The 15,169-nt window shown below is 41.2% G+C and overlaps 1 protein-coding gene across 7 annotated transcripts in view; it reads right to left on the reverse strand.

The window, feature by feature from the left end:
• Positions 1-15,169, reverse strand: part of LOC111872804 (phosphatase and actin regulator 2) — a 371,253-nt gene that overhangs the window by 161,436 nt on the left and 194,648 nt on the right. For all 7 annotated transcript variants that reach the window (XM_023867360.2, XM_023867197.2, XM_023867034.2 and 4 more), the window contains exon 4: positions 5,143-5,271. In XM_023867360.2, coding sequence (XP_023723128.1) covers positions 5,143-5,271 — 129 coding nt within the window. The remainder of the gene's footprint in view (positions 1-5,142; positions 5,272-15,169) is intronic.

A 15,169-nucleotide genomic window follows, 5' to 3' on the forward strand; every position in this document is an offset into this window, starting at 1 on the left:
GACATTACGACATTTCTAACAGTAACGGCCAACATAAGAGCGTATACTAATACATGAACACAACACAACATGACATTACGATATAACATTTCTAACAGTAACGGCCAACATAAGAGCGTATACTAATACATGAACACAACACAACATGACATTACGATATAACATTTCTAACAGTAACGGCCAACATAAGAGCGTATACAAATACATGAACACAACACAACATGGCATTACGATATAACAATTCTAATAGTAACGGCCAACATAAGAGTGTATACAAATACATGAACACAACACAACATGACACTACGAGACATTTTTATTATTATTATCAATAATAATAATAGCCAAAATAAGAGCGCATACAGATACATGAGCCTAAAACAAAACAAAAAAAACCAAGACTTATTCTGCATTTAAAAATATACGACATTTTGGAATCCCGGATATCTTTTTCGATGACCGTGTATATCCTCGATTATTTAAAACAAGAGTCGGAAAAGACAATTAGCTGTTGCTTTAAGTGAGGTCGAGATATGTGGGAAGTAACATAATTCTAAAGGAAAATAAATAAAATTTTTGAAGCAGTAACGCAAAGGGCGTGGTTATATTCACTGCATTGTTATATGGCAGCATGGAGCACATAGTGACCTTTATGTTAACAATGCCTGTAAACACTTGCTTAGCTCGGCTAAGGTCTTCAGTGACGCCAATATGCAAGAGCTTACTGTATATACGTACTTTGAAAACTTGGACGATTGTATAGCGAATGAACACCTTCACACATCCAAATAATGCGTATACTGACTGCACTTTAACATTAGACCCTACTTATTTCCCTTTGTGGTCTGGGCGCTACTAAGTTTCTGGAATTTAATGTGCGCAAAAGTGAACATGTATTTCTATTTCGTTTTTGAATTTAAGAAGGGTTACATCTGTGGGGGGGGGGCATGCGGCAGCGTGAGGCACTATGCTATAAGACGAAAGGTCGCCGGATCGAATCCCGATGTTGGTGGATTTTTTCCAATTGACCTAATCCTTCCAGCCGCATTATGGCCCTGGGGTCGACTCAGCCTCTAACAGATTTGAGTACCAGGAATATTCCTGGGGGTACAGGGCGGCCGGCGCGTAAGGCTGACAACCTCACCGCCATCTATGAACCGATTGTCTAGAAAATGTGGGAGCCTCAGCATCTCACAACCCTATGGATCTTCACGGTCTGTTAAAGGGAAACCTTTACTTTTGCACTTATTTTTTACACCCGTAGGAAGATATCGGCCTCAGTGAAGTCAGTTTCATACGATGGTAAGAAATTAAAGTAAAATAATTTATTATCGACGAATAAAAACAATAAATTTTTAAAATTTTTAAATATAAATTGAAGATTTTAAAAATACCAAAATTCAAAAATCAAATTGAAGTATGGAAATTAACAAAGATTTTATACATATCTGACAAATATCAGCAAGGGGATTCTGATATATCGGGACCTATTAACAACGGAGAAATCAACAATTAAGAAAGCTGGTGTTTTTAAATTTTAAACTACGTGCAGTGTAACAGCTACGTGAGAGTATACACCTGATGATGGCCATTTACGGCCGAAACATGTAGTGTAGAAGAAAAGAAGACAAAAGAACTACAATAAATTGTTACACTTAGGACGGAGTTTGTGTCATACAATGCTACATTCTTATTTGGCTGCATGCCTCCAACGTTTTTGAAAAGGCAGTATCACGCCTATATTAAGAATCATGCCCTGAAGATCTTATACCGAACATGACGATGAAATGGGAAACAGTCCTGCCACGTTTTCAGGAAGTTCCGGATAAGATTTTCTGCCCTGAGGTTGGCTGTTTTTTTTTCATTATTTCAGGCTAGTGCAGAAACTGTAGGCCTACATAAAAAGAGCCCACGACCGACTCTACCAAATCTTTGCAACCACCATCTCATTCGTACAAATATTACGTTTCTGGGATTTACCCATCGTCCTGTTCTTCTCTTAAACACAGTCCTTTTTCTATTTCAAAACGCACAGGAAGTAGCTCTACTGATTGGACACAACTGAGTAGGTTTTACCTGAACACAGAGACAGAACCCAGTCCTCGAAACGTCGCGTTTTGAAATATAAACAGGGAGGTGTTTTTAGATAAAAATAGGACGATGGATAATGTCCAGAAACATAATACGAGTATTTGTACTGATGTAACATCGTTATAAACTTTTATAGCTTAATTATCATCTCATTCGGTGATTACAACCCATGTTGCTCAAAAATTGTCGTTAAATGAAGTAAAAATAAAACATCAAACGTGGCAACTCCATGCAGTAAATTTCGGATCCATGACAGTAAAGAATAAAGGCCATCCACTGTGACAGTCTTGCGAACTGTTGTTGCTTGAACAGTTTGATACAGCACTCTCTCGAAGGCACCGACAGAGAAACTTTGAATACTGAAGCATAACTGCGGATTCAAGGAAAGTGAGGAATATTGCGGAAAATTTAATGAAGGGGTTTAAGGACAGAAAACTCATGTAGCGTGACAAAGAAATAGCGTGCGGGTCACGTAGCGCGAGCGTTCGAGAGGCCACGCTTAGAATATTCTCGTGTACAAATGTGAACTGGCTTCTTTGCCGTCTCTCAGTGGAAATGAGATGTAGACATCCTCACATATTCTCTCTACCTATATTCAAAGAGAGTTCTCATTCTATCGTCTTCAGAAAATGTGTGTTCTGCTCTTCATATTTTAAGGTCGTCATACAAACTACGAACGTTTCTATGCTAGTCCACATATACGAGACCTGACTAACACAAAAGAAGACTATCTGTGAAACAACTGGCATAGCTGGAGAAACGGAGCGTTTTCAACCATTTGACTACGTGCAACTCTGTTTCAAAAAGTTGTCTGAAATCAGTGTATTTCGTAGCTCTAGTAAGGACATTATCGAAGGAACACTTCATTTGTTTATCTGACATCATACCTGTCAGCCAACTGGAAAAGGATGCNTTCTGGCCGCCGCGGTGGGAAGCCAGCGACTAACCGTTTGAGCTATAGAGCAGCCTACTTTATGAATTAAGGAAGCTCATAAATGAAGGGAAGATGTTAGCGACGGTGAGTAATCTAGACGGCAGTTTTGGCCAGCTGTTCTGAAGACAATAGAAAAAAATATCCGTGGACTGTATACCGAAAGCGAACTATACCGACCGAGCGGACGCCGCTTGTCGACGAAGTTAGTGCCAAATTTAGAGGATAGAGGGTGTCGCGTGGTCAGCGCAACGGATCCCCACGGCCGTTAATCTCGGTTTTCTAGACCGGAGTCGCTATTTCCTTCAAATAGCTCCTCAATTATCCTCACGAGGCTGAGTTTACCCCGTTCCAGACCCACTACTTCTCAGAAAAACTGGTAACGCTGGGGATCGAATCAGGGACCTCTGGATTTGTAGGCAGGAACTCTGACCACTAGATCACAGAGGCGGGTGAAGACAGCAAAAGGCCTACATAAAATGTAAGACTGACTTTCAACAGAGATATGAACATGAAGAAAAGCATATGTTAAAATGGCAATGAAAAATCTCGTAAGCGAGTCAAACTGAGGAAAAGAAAAATTTCTCAGGCCTTTCAGAAAACATCAAAAAACAGTGATCTCAGATGAAATTAGGAACTTCAAGTACGGCCTTTAACCAGAGTCTCTGCAACCGAAAGTAAAACTGAAACGTCATAACGATGCTAAACGCCTTTTTTTTTTCCTGTGGCGCTACAGCCCCAATTTGGGCCTGGGCGTACCTCCATGAAATTCTCCGTTTCACTTCGGTTTACTAGATCTTACACATACGGTACGACTCATTGGGCGAGTGATCAGCTCGTCTACCTATACACAAACACAGAAAAACGCACACAAACATCCATGCCCTGAGTGGGATCCGAACCCACGATCCTGGCTTCCGAGCGAGCGAAGACAGTGCACGCCTTAGACCGCTCGGCTACCATGACCGGCGCTAAACGGCTTTAGTGATACAAAATGAATTATCCACTACAAATTTGATTCTGCAAAACAGAGTTTCAATCAAACATTTTGAACGTTTGCAGAAACATATTTGTCAAAAAGCTTTGCCAGTAAGACGGGTCTTCTAGCATTACGACCATGCATCTACCAATACAGCAGTATCGGTAAAGCGATTCTGGACACGAATACTAGTATATAAAATCGACCATATTACCCAGATATGGCTGTGTGTGACATATTCACATTCCCGAAGCCGAATATCTCGTTGAAAGGGACAAATTTTTTTCTCTCTTTAATGAGCATCCTAAAATCGCAGTATTAATAAATAATTATCAGTAATACATCTATTGAATCGTTAAGTAATTGGTGTAATTGCTAGCTGTAAGCAAACAGAGATGTTCTGAACGCGAGTGGACCGAAGTACAGTTCCGCGCCCTAACTGATGCAGAGGTTCTGGGTTCCGCTTCGCTCTCGGCACGTTCTGTGTAAATTGGTATACTATATGATTTCACATAAAGACGTAGAAGTATTTCATTTTTCTTGGCGCTTTCTTTCTTCTGGGGGCACGCGGTAGCGTAGTTGGTTGAGGCACTATGCTACAATCAGGAAGGTCGCGGGTTCAAGTCCCGATGAGGTCACTGGATATCTTTTTTTCAATTGACCTAATCCATCCAGCCGCAATATGGCCCTGGGGTCGACTCAGCCTCTAACAGAAATGAGAACCAGGAATATTTTTGATATATTCTTGGGGGGTGAAGGGCGGCCGGTGCGTAGGGCTGACAACCTCACCGCCATCTACGAACCGATTGTATAGAAAATGTGGGAACCTCAACATCTCACAACCCTACGGGCCTCCACGGCCTGTTACAGGGATACCTTTACTTTTTTTTACTTTATTTCCTTTCTTCTTCTGCATCCAATAAACGGAGGGGAGGGGGGGATTCACATAATGGTAAATTCCAAAAATGTTACTGACCTCCCACAAACAGCTGGCGACGCCGAACCTGAGACCTGCAAGGAATGCACAACTACAAAGCAGGCAGGTCTCTTTCCATTCCTTCCTCCTTCACCCAGCAACTGTCAAGTTTACAGTCCACAACTGTACGCATTAGTTCAACGTGTTTGCACGACAGAGGCCTACCTGTAGTGGGGGCGGGCGGGGAACTCAGCAGTGGTACAGACGGCTGCGGCGGCGTCTGTTGTTGCTGTTGTGACGACGGAACGATGACAGCGCCGCTATTAGGAGGGAATGACGAGGTGACTTCGGCACCTGCATTAACAAACACACTGTATCAATCAAGATGCCTCCAAATAGAACATGGGCTATATATACACAGAAAGTTCCAGCCATTCAGAAACATCCATACTCCACTCTATATTAACGACTTTAACCGCACACGCGAGGAAATAAACGGCCTCATCTCCGTGTATTCTCAAAATATAAATATCTTACTCACATACGGCACCCAAATTTGCCATAAATCCAGCAAAGGTACAAGAAACAGACTACATACGATAGTCAAATAATAATTCAATATGGTGTACACTGAATGTACCCTACAAGCGAGTGTCTCTCTAACGAATGCATCACGCGTTAACAATTTAATCGCGAGAACTGCACTGCACTACGAAGACAGCGCAGAAACTAAAATCCTAAGTAAAATTATGAAACCTCAGACTTGATAAGGGCAGACTCCACTGCAAGTTTTCTTTTCGTTCCCCTTTGGCACTACAGCCCCAGTGGGCCTAGGCCTACTTCCATGAACTTCTCCGTTCACTTCGGATTTTCTCGATCTTACACATTTTTTAGGACCCTTGGGGGGCGATCAGCTCGTTGCAAGGCCTCTACCTGTACACAAACACACAAACTAAACATCCATGCCCTGACTGGGATTCGAAACCACGATCCCGGTTTCCAAGCGAGCGAAGACAGTACATGCCTTAGACCACTCGGCTACCGTGACCGGCATTGCAAGCTTATAGGGCCAATTAATTATATGTTGTTATACCCTAGTATTCAGTTCAGAACCTTCTGCCTTCTCGTCTGCTGTCTAAAAATGTAAACATGAAACAATACAAAACTTCATTTTTCCCTGTGGTTTTGTATGGGTGTGAAACTTGGTTTCTGACATTAAGGGAGGACGGTATTTCTGAACAGGGCGCTGGGGAGAAAGTTTGGGCTGAAGAGGGATGGAATAATAAGAGGATGGAGAAAACTGCATAATGAGGAGCTTCATAAATTGTATCCTTCGCCAAGTATAATGAGAATGATCTATGATTTATTTCAACCGTCTTCCAGTGCATACACTCATCTATCTCACTCCTCTCTCTCGCACTACATGTTTCGGCACAAAAGTGCCATGCTTATTCGATTTACGTTAAACTAGTTCACTGCATGCCTTGCCGTCTTCATGTTAAAATAACTAAAATATATATTTATCATATATATTGATAAATATTAAATGTTAAAAATATTAAAATTGTTCAGTATTTTTCATCCCTATGTCGTATCTCACTACGCGAGTCACACCTATCCTCTTCTGTCGGAGCACTCTCTCTACTTCCATGTGTGTATTGTGCTTTGTGTTGTGTCTTGCTCCTGTGACTGCGTGTGTTATACTGCTGGGCCTGCTGGGTATGTGTGTTATGGACTTAAATCAGTGCAACAGGACGCTAAAATATAACATTATTGAGAATGATCTAGTCAAGGAGGATGAGATGGGCAGGGAATATACAATTCACGGGAAAGAATAATGCATGCAAGATTTTTGTGAAAACGCCAGAAGGAAAGAGACTACTAGTAAGACCTAAACATTGGTTGGAAAATATTATTAAGACAGATCTCAGAGACACAGCTCGGGGTGCTACCGACTGGATTTATCTGGCTCAGGATACGGACAAGTGGATGGTTCTTGTGAACACAGTAATGAACCTTCGGGTTCCACGAAATGTTGAGCGAGTAGCGGCTTCTCAAGAGGGACTCAGCTCCACAGTAAGCCTACTATTCGTAATGGCTGACTGCACTGAATTCCCGATCTTCGGCATCGCCAACAACATGGAGCATGTTCACTCGAGCAGTAACGCTTCCGATTTCTATGTGGGAGGTGCCCATTTCGAATCTCGGCCGGAAGTATCGTGAGGGGTGTCTGGAGCAATTTCCTCCATAGTACTGTTATGGTGTGGTATGTGACCGTGTTTAAGGCGTATCGTATATCTTGCGAGGGAGAAGGGCAGGTAAACAAGTACTGAATACCCAGCCATTCGATCCCAGTCATTAATGTACCCATGGCCACATTTATTAGTCCCCAACAGTAACTTTAATTAGGTCACAATATCAGTTTATCGTCCTACCATTCGACGCTATATAGCCTGAAACACCTATAGCAAATAAATGCACTGTCAACAGTAACGTTCGCTACAGGGGCATATTCTGAGCGTGTTTCGTCTAAGTAATTTGCTGATGATAGTCCTGATGACAATGATGACAAAATTATGAAACTTAGGTCCAAACACAGCGTTAACCAAGTCAGAAACAAATTCCAAGACATTAACCAAACGGGAGGTCAATGCCAACTCCAGCGAATCGAAGGACAGAAGGTAACCCTGTAAGGCCTTGTAATAGATGACTTACACATGCCCCCCTCCACCCCTCGCGGCAACAGTATTGGCTGTGCCTTATACTTCCTTCTCGGATTTGGTATCTTCTCTATGTGAATTTCATTTTGTGTCTCTGAACGTAAAAAGAATGAACGCGTTACATAAACAGTGTGTCATCACACACGTATCGCAGGGAAAACAGCACGGGTTCAGTAGTACGTTGTTTCAAACGATATGTATCGACAGAAACCCCCTTGTTCTTTAAATAACCAACTTCAGTTAGAATAGTTGTACCTGTGAAACGTGTACACGATTACAGAAACCGAATAGCCTGATCTAGAGGAGAAGCTCCCTATTCGTGGGAGCGTAATCGGTTTGAATCTCGGCCACGACACCGGCTATTATGGCCGAACGTCTTCATGGTTACCCTGAATCCCTGCAGCAAAATGCCTGGCTAGTACCTCGTTTAGGCTATGACCGCTTCCTTCTAAATCCTTTCCAATTCAACATTCATCACTTACCCTACGCTATAGAGTCTCGATACTGAAGAAGTCGTTAAAAACAGCAAATAAAACGTACACAGACAAATTGAAACTAATTAAAAGGTAAGTTGCAGGCTTCTATTTACAGACTGCAGCCATCTGTGTAGTGACGTTTCGGAGTAATGGTCCCCTAGGGATATAACTTCAATTACAACGATTATACACACGCGCCAGTTTAGTTACATGAAGCAGAACAAATGCAGTGAGACTGACCCGGTGCACTGACAGATGAGATTATGTGAAGATAGTGGGAAAGGCCACAGTCCATGTTATAACACTGTGGTGTGGTGTAAAGCATATCCTGTAACACAGAAACATAAGGCTGTCTGTTAAACCTCAGTCCCTGGGTCAAACACATGTAAAACTGGCTAGGAAAATTGTTTACGGTACTCCACAGCTTTCACTATCGCCCTCTGGCAAGGTTGTGACTAGCTGGGTCGAAAGTTGAAAAAAGATTTGGTAACCAAGAATCCCACATTTTTGTACGCAGGACATGGTTGAAATTCCCGTTTGAAAATATTACTGTATAGTTTGTGTTACCAACAGATCCCAGAGTACTGAGAGAGAATTAAAGATACTTGTATTATGCGGAAACATCGTATGAGAGCGGGCCCTTACTTACTTGTTTATGGAGCGGAGCCCTTCTTGAGAAGAAACCAATTCTGCAGCTATTCAAGAATTTCCCAGAATCTTATGGAACTCGAAGGTTCATTACCGTGTTCACAAGAGACCTCCACACCGGTACCTATCCTGAGCCAGATCAATCCAATCCATCCCATCCCATCCTATCTCTCTAAGATCCATTTTAATATTGTTCACGCACCTACGCCTCGGTCTTCCAAGTGGTCTCTTTCCTTCCGGCTTTCACACCAATATCCTACATGCATTCCTCTTCTCTCCCATTCGTGCTACATGCCCTGTCCATCTCACACTCCTCGACTTGATCATTCTAATTATACTTGGAGAAGAGTACAAGTTATGAAGCTCCTCATTATGCAGTTTTCTCCAACCTCCCGTCACTTCATCTCTCTTCAATCCAAATATTCTCCTCAGCACCCTGTTCTCAAACACTCTCAGTCTATGTCCCTCCCAAGGGCTGCGNATACTTTTTATGATTTTGGAAAGCAGGCGAGAAGACAAAAGGTTCTGGACCGAATGGTAGCAAGCATTACCCGAGTTTAATATCTTCTTAATTTCCTTCTGAATCAGGTTTTGATTTGTTATCGTCGTTCCCAAATATCTGAACTGTGTCACATTTACAAAACGCCTGTTTCCTATCTTTGTGTCATAATTTTGCCCTGTATTTTGATGACGAGACAGCAACATATATGGCAACATATGAGAGCGGGCCCTGCAGTTCTCCACTAGAACTGAATGCTATTTGACCGTACTGTAAAGGACGAAAGGTGTGAAAACTGTACTCTACCTGTACATACTGTACATACCTACCCATTCCCCCTCCTACACTCACCAACATAAAACACAGCACACAATACATCAGACAGCACACGTATTAAAGATAGGCAGCGGCATACGCACAGAGAGCCTACACAGAGTAAGTACAAATAACAGTATAAACATATAAGAATAACATAACGTAATATAAGAGAGTAATAGGAATATTTACATATTACAGACAATACCTGAACAGCGATAAAACAAGAAGTGGCCGCTGCAGCACTATAGAACCCCGAGAAATTTTAATTTTTAAAATCTGGAAAAAGAAAAAGCACGGAAAATTTAAAGACATTTTAATTTGAATTGAACTTTTAAAAAAGTGCCAATTTTGGAAATCAAATTGACGTGTGTAGGTTAACACAAATTTTATACATACATACAATTGGAAAAACTGGTATTCTGAATTTTAAACTACGGGCAGTGTAGCAGCTATGTAAGAATATACACCTGATGATGGCCATTTAAGGCCGAAACATGTAGTGTAGAGGAAGGAAAGAAGAAAGAACTACAATTAAATTGTTGCACTTAAGATGGAGTTTGTCTCATATACTATGCTTTCAAAGTTTACGATGATCCTGTGCAAATTTCGATGAACAGCGAGGTCTACAGTTCAAAGATTTTTCATGGAAATTCTTGTCGCATGACTAGAACCAATCTCTCTATTAAGAAACGTCGCCACTTCAGACCTTAAAAAATTCTCACCCTCTCCTTTTGAAATATGCAAAGACACCCTAAATCGCTATTATTCGAAGGCGGTTAACATCAAGACAATAAATGATGAGTCAATAAAAATCAAATATATCAGCTACCTCGTTCTCCGAAGATGTCAATTAAGTCAAGGCACGAATTCGGTCACTTACAAGGGCAATTTCATTCAGACTTCCAGTATCCTGCCTTCTGGCAATAAACGAATGCGTTTTATCTAAAAAAAATGGAGTCTCAAGTGTATAATACAAAAATAAAACAAAATCTCAATGAAAACAAATATAAAGACGTGACAAGAAAAGAACACTTTACACCACGCGTCCAAGTTACGTATTTTGTACAAAGAACGTATAAGAGGAGTCAGGATACACGAAATGTGTGTACCGGTTTTCTAAAAATTAAAGTGAGTTAAATACGCATTGTAGTTTTGCCAACCCCGTTAAAGCTCTATTCAGAGCAGAAAAGATTCTGATGTAAAAATTGGCGGTGGAACCCAATTGTGTCTATTACCTTTTTACATTCATCTAATTCAATTTTCCTTTATTGAAAATTAGCTGACACGGGTCATGAGCTTAAAATTATTATTTCCTCTTCGACGCTAATAATCAACAAGTTCAGCTCGTTATTCTTTGTAATTTGCCAAACGTCTTACCATCCTCCTATGAGACTGAGCGTCTTCTCCATACCCTACTTACTTACTTACTCATGAAGCTGAGCCTTCTGGAGGAGCCGCCAATTCTGAAGCTACTCAAGAATTTCCCAGCATTTTATGGAACCCGAAGGTTCATTGCCGTGTTCACAAGAGCCTTCCACTGGTTCCTATCCTGAGCCAGATCAATCCAATCCATACCATACCATCCTATCTCTCTAACATCCATTTTAATATTGCCGACCCACCTACGCCTTGGTCTTCTATACCCTATGGAAATTTAAATTAAATACCAGTTCTGTAAGTACAGGCCCTATATTAAATGCACAGCACATGCCTTTAATACATCAATTAAGGGGAATAAGTTGCTGAAATATATTTTCACTCAAAACAATGGACATTTGAAAATACTTATTAGTTACAACTCTAGCAGAAAAGTCGACAGTAAATTACATTCCTTACTAACACGAGGATACTTCAAAATATTTTACAGAAGTGCGTCTGGTAGTCTTAGAGAATTTGACACTGTCTACATTGGCAAAAAATGTCATGATAACTGATCATTATAAAATCCATAACGATAAATCTGCATTTAACTCTGTTTATGTCTTCACATCCCTCTCGGAGTACAAATATGCATCCCCTCTCTGGAATTTCGTTAGCCTGGAAGAAGAGACAGTATTTTTTTATATGAGTGATACAAGAGGCAAAACACACACGAAGAAGGTAACTGCACTATATGCTTGATTGATATGCCATTAAATATTTTCTTTTCCAATTTTATTAAGTTTTCGTCCATTCACAGAGAACATTTCAACGTAACCTCGTCATGCAGTGAGACAATGAAATGACTTTAAAACCGCTGAGATGCGGCGAGGCGGAAAGTTGCGAATGATTTTGAAATGTTCTTTCATCCATGTTTGCTTGCAGAGCGAAGTTACGAGAGGGCTTCTACTCGAGGTTCACGATTGCCAGACAAGTGCTAGAAGACGATTTCAAAGCTAGTCAACGGACAGCCAAAGATTGTAATTTTCATTATTAAGTTCAAAAACTCTTCAAATATCCAGTCAATTCCACATGTAGACACGTCTGCTATTCAGTATAGTTCTACAGCACGCTAGCTGTAAAATTTTCCAGTGACTGTTCTAGAATTTCACCTGTTTTATTCGAGTTTACATAGCAGATTTAAGTGTCTTACTGGATCGACAACGGAGACGGAGCTATTGGATCCCGTTAAAATTAACGCGTACATCTACGCCCACATTCTTCTTCTTCTTCTCCTTCTTCTATTCCTGTTGCTCCCACTTGGAGCATAGGCATCCGTGAAATATGCTTCGTTTCACTTCAGTTTCTTAAGCTAAGACGGTGGGTAGGACTCCTTGGACGGGGATCAGCCCGTCGCAAGGCCACTACCTAACACAGACATCTATGCCTTGAGTGGGATTCGAACCCACGATCCCAGTGTTCGAGGGGGCGAAGACATTTCATGCCTTACATCGCGAGGCCACTGTGATTGGCCTACAAGCATATATTTTCCTGCAAATAATGTTTTAACATTTGTTCAAACAAAGGGAAAACAACTAGAACGCTTCTGGACTCAATTCGTAAACTCCAGAAAAGTGAACGAGCATTGAGCTACCACACCAACTGCGTATTCCGAGGACCTTTCATTCGAGTTTATGTCAAGAGGCCAATTATCCTGAGGGGTTTCACAGATTATCTCAGTTCTCAAGGAAAAATCCGGAGACCTTAACATGGTCACCACTACTTCCTTCAACAGCCTTAATGGCTCGTTATCCATACACATTCTGCCACGTCACACTTGAAGCTGTAAGCTCATGCATTTCACAGGTGAAGGAGAGATAACTGACGCATTGACGGTCAGTGCATCTGGTTCGCGAATTCGAATTTCGATTGCGTAAAATCTCCCAGATAAGTACATGCATGTTTCTGTGGTATCCTGTAATGCTACGAAATGGCTGATACCCTAACCTGGGAGCCGTATCTTTTGTCCAAAGTGTATACTTATCTCATATCTCTCCTTCTCGAACCAGAGCAAAGATGAAGGAAGAAGCTGAACTCCGTAATCATGGTAGATATTAATACTCCGAAACACAGTTTTATTTCACATTACATGAAAGATTTAGCACATCGAAGAGCCATCCTCTGAAAACCTAAACTACAAAAAGCGTATCCGACTGTTTCATTGTTGAACTTTTAACTAGTTTTCGTTCACATCTTCATAAAGTATAGCAACATTTCTTGACATAAACATCTGTAGTACATGTATTTGTCTTACAGTTGGTCCAGGGCAAATCATACTGGCCACAGGAAACATCGATTTTATTGTCTATAAGTTACGACTCCTACGTTGTGTGATTATCGCTATATAAGCACATAAATTTTACTACATACATCCCAGATTATATGTTTAAGTTCGGAAAAACAATCACAGGCGAGATGTATTGGCTGTGTCCTTATTTTCAATGATGCAATTTTGGTGGAACATTCAGCGTGACAAGACCATCGAATCAATGACTATGTGTCAGTCAACGTTTGCTTCCCCGCATGCTCAGAAACCGTAAAACCGTGATAAATAACATTTTATCGGTTGATTTAAAAATCAATACGTAATAACTTCCATAAACGCTGCATCAAAATAACAAGACATTAGAGGAAACCACGTTAGGAATTTCACCGGAAGACCCATCATTTGTTTCACTGTATAGGTTATCTACCGCAGTATTAACTTCCCCTGCTTTTTCCCGTATCTCTTTCCAGTCCTACATGTTATAGAATGATATGTCGAGGTCGAATCTTAGCGCCATCTTTCACGAATAACGCGCATAGTCAACCATAAACCGTTCTCTTTATAGAGTATACTACAATTTGCATATCCACATCAAATGATAATTAGTACTCGCAGAATAGACACGATATCCTGAAACAAGAATGCTCACTCGTTCATAAGTGTAGTAGTATAACTTACGTTCATGCAATGAGCTATCGCTCGACAGTGTGCTGCTACTGACATTAATAGACACTAAATTAATGCTATACATGGATCTTTAACAAAGATAATGCAAGATTTGAGGCTTTCACGGCAGTGNAAATAACGGATCACTCTAGTAATCGACACACGAAAGTTAGGGCATTGCAAGAAACAAAAACTCCATTATTCTTACTTGTCCCTGAAACCGAGTTTCTAACAACGAAAGGATGTAACACCACACATCTTCAATAACATTACCGGTGGACCCATATCGCATCACGGATTACATCTTAATTGGAAAGACAGGACTGACTGAAATGGAGCAATATTTTACATTGTAGATTCTAGCATCTGGGAGCCGGGATAGCGCAGTCGGTATAGCGACTGAGGGGTCGGAGTTCGAGTCCCGATAATATCAAGAATTTTCTCTTCTCTACGTCATCCAGACTGACTCTGGGGTCCACTCAGCCTCCCATCCAACGGATACGGGGGGTTTCCCCGGGGGTAGAACAGCCGGGGCGTGAAGCTGACCACTCACTTCCTTCTTCCTTCCTTCCTGCCGAGGTCAAGAGAGTGGGGATCCACACATCCACTCCTCCATACGTCTTCATGGAGTAGTGCTCAATTAGTTAAACACAGGGACAACTTTACCTTACCTTTTAGATTTGGCCATCTATTATTACATTTTCTAACAGTTTATTTAAAATAACGTCAAATTCCGCCGTCAATAAACGACCTAATCTATTAACAAAGGACATGTACAATACGAAATAAAACTCTGGTTCTATATATGTTTCTATCTGATTAATGTTTAAAGAAATGCATCTCTCTAAAATTTAAAATGGGATACTCCAGATTATGCAATTTGGACCAAAATTCACTTTGGTCGATGCATTACAGTAAGGGATTAGAATAATAAATTCAACCGAAACTCATTAATCGACAGCAAAGCTGGCAGGCATACACGGACCGTCAGGCTCACTGGGGCTACTGACACTCAGACCTTGGTCCGAAACTCGCAGAGAACCCGAGCTCGGTCCTGGAAACTCCAAGGCAGATTCCATTCGTTGCTAACGTCTTTATACATACGACAGCGTTCAACGACACATTCTTACAAATCATAATTCAGAACCATCCTCCACTGAAAATAAGAGAAGCCGAGCGAGTAGCTTGGGGGGGGGGGGGGGAGGGGGGGAGAAAAAATGGGCGTGGGTGGGCGCGGGAG

Source organism: Cryptotermes secundus, unplaced genomic scaffold (genome assembly GCF_002891405.2).
Source record: "Cryptotermes secundus unplaced genomic scaffold, Csec_1.0 scaffold191, whole genome shotgun sequence".
Taxonomy (NCBI): Eukaryota; Metazoa; Arthropoda; class Insecta; order Blattodea; family Kalotermitidae; genus Cryptotermes; species Cryptotermes secundus.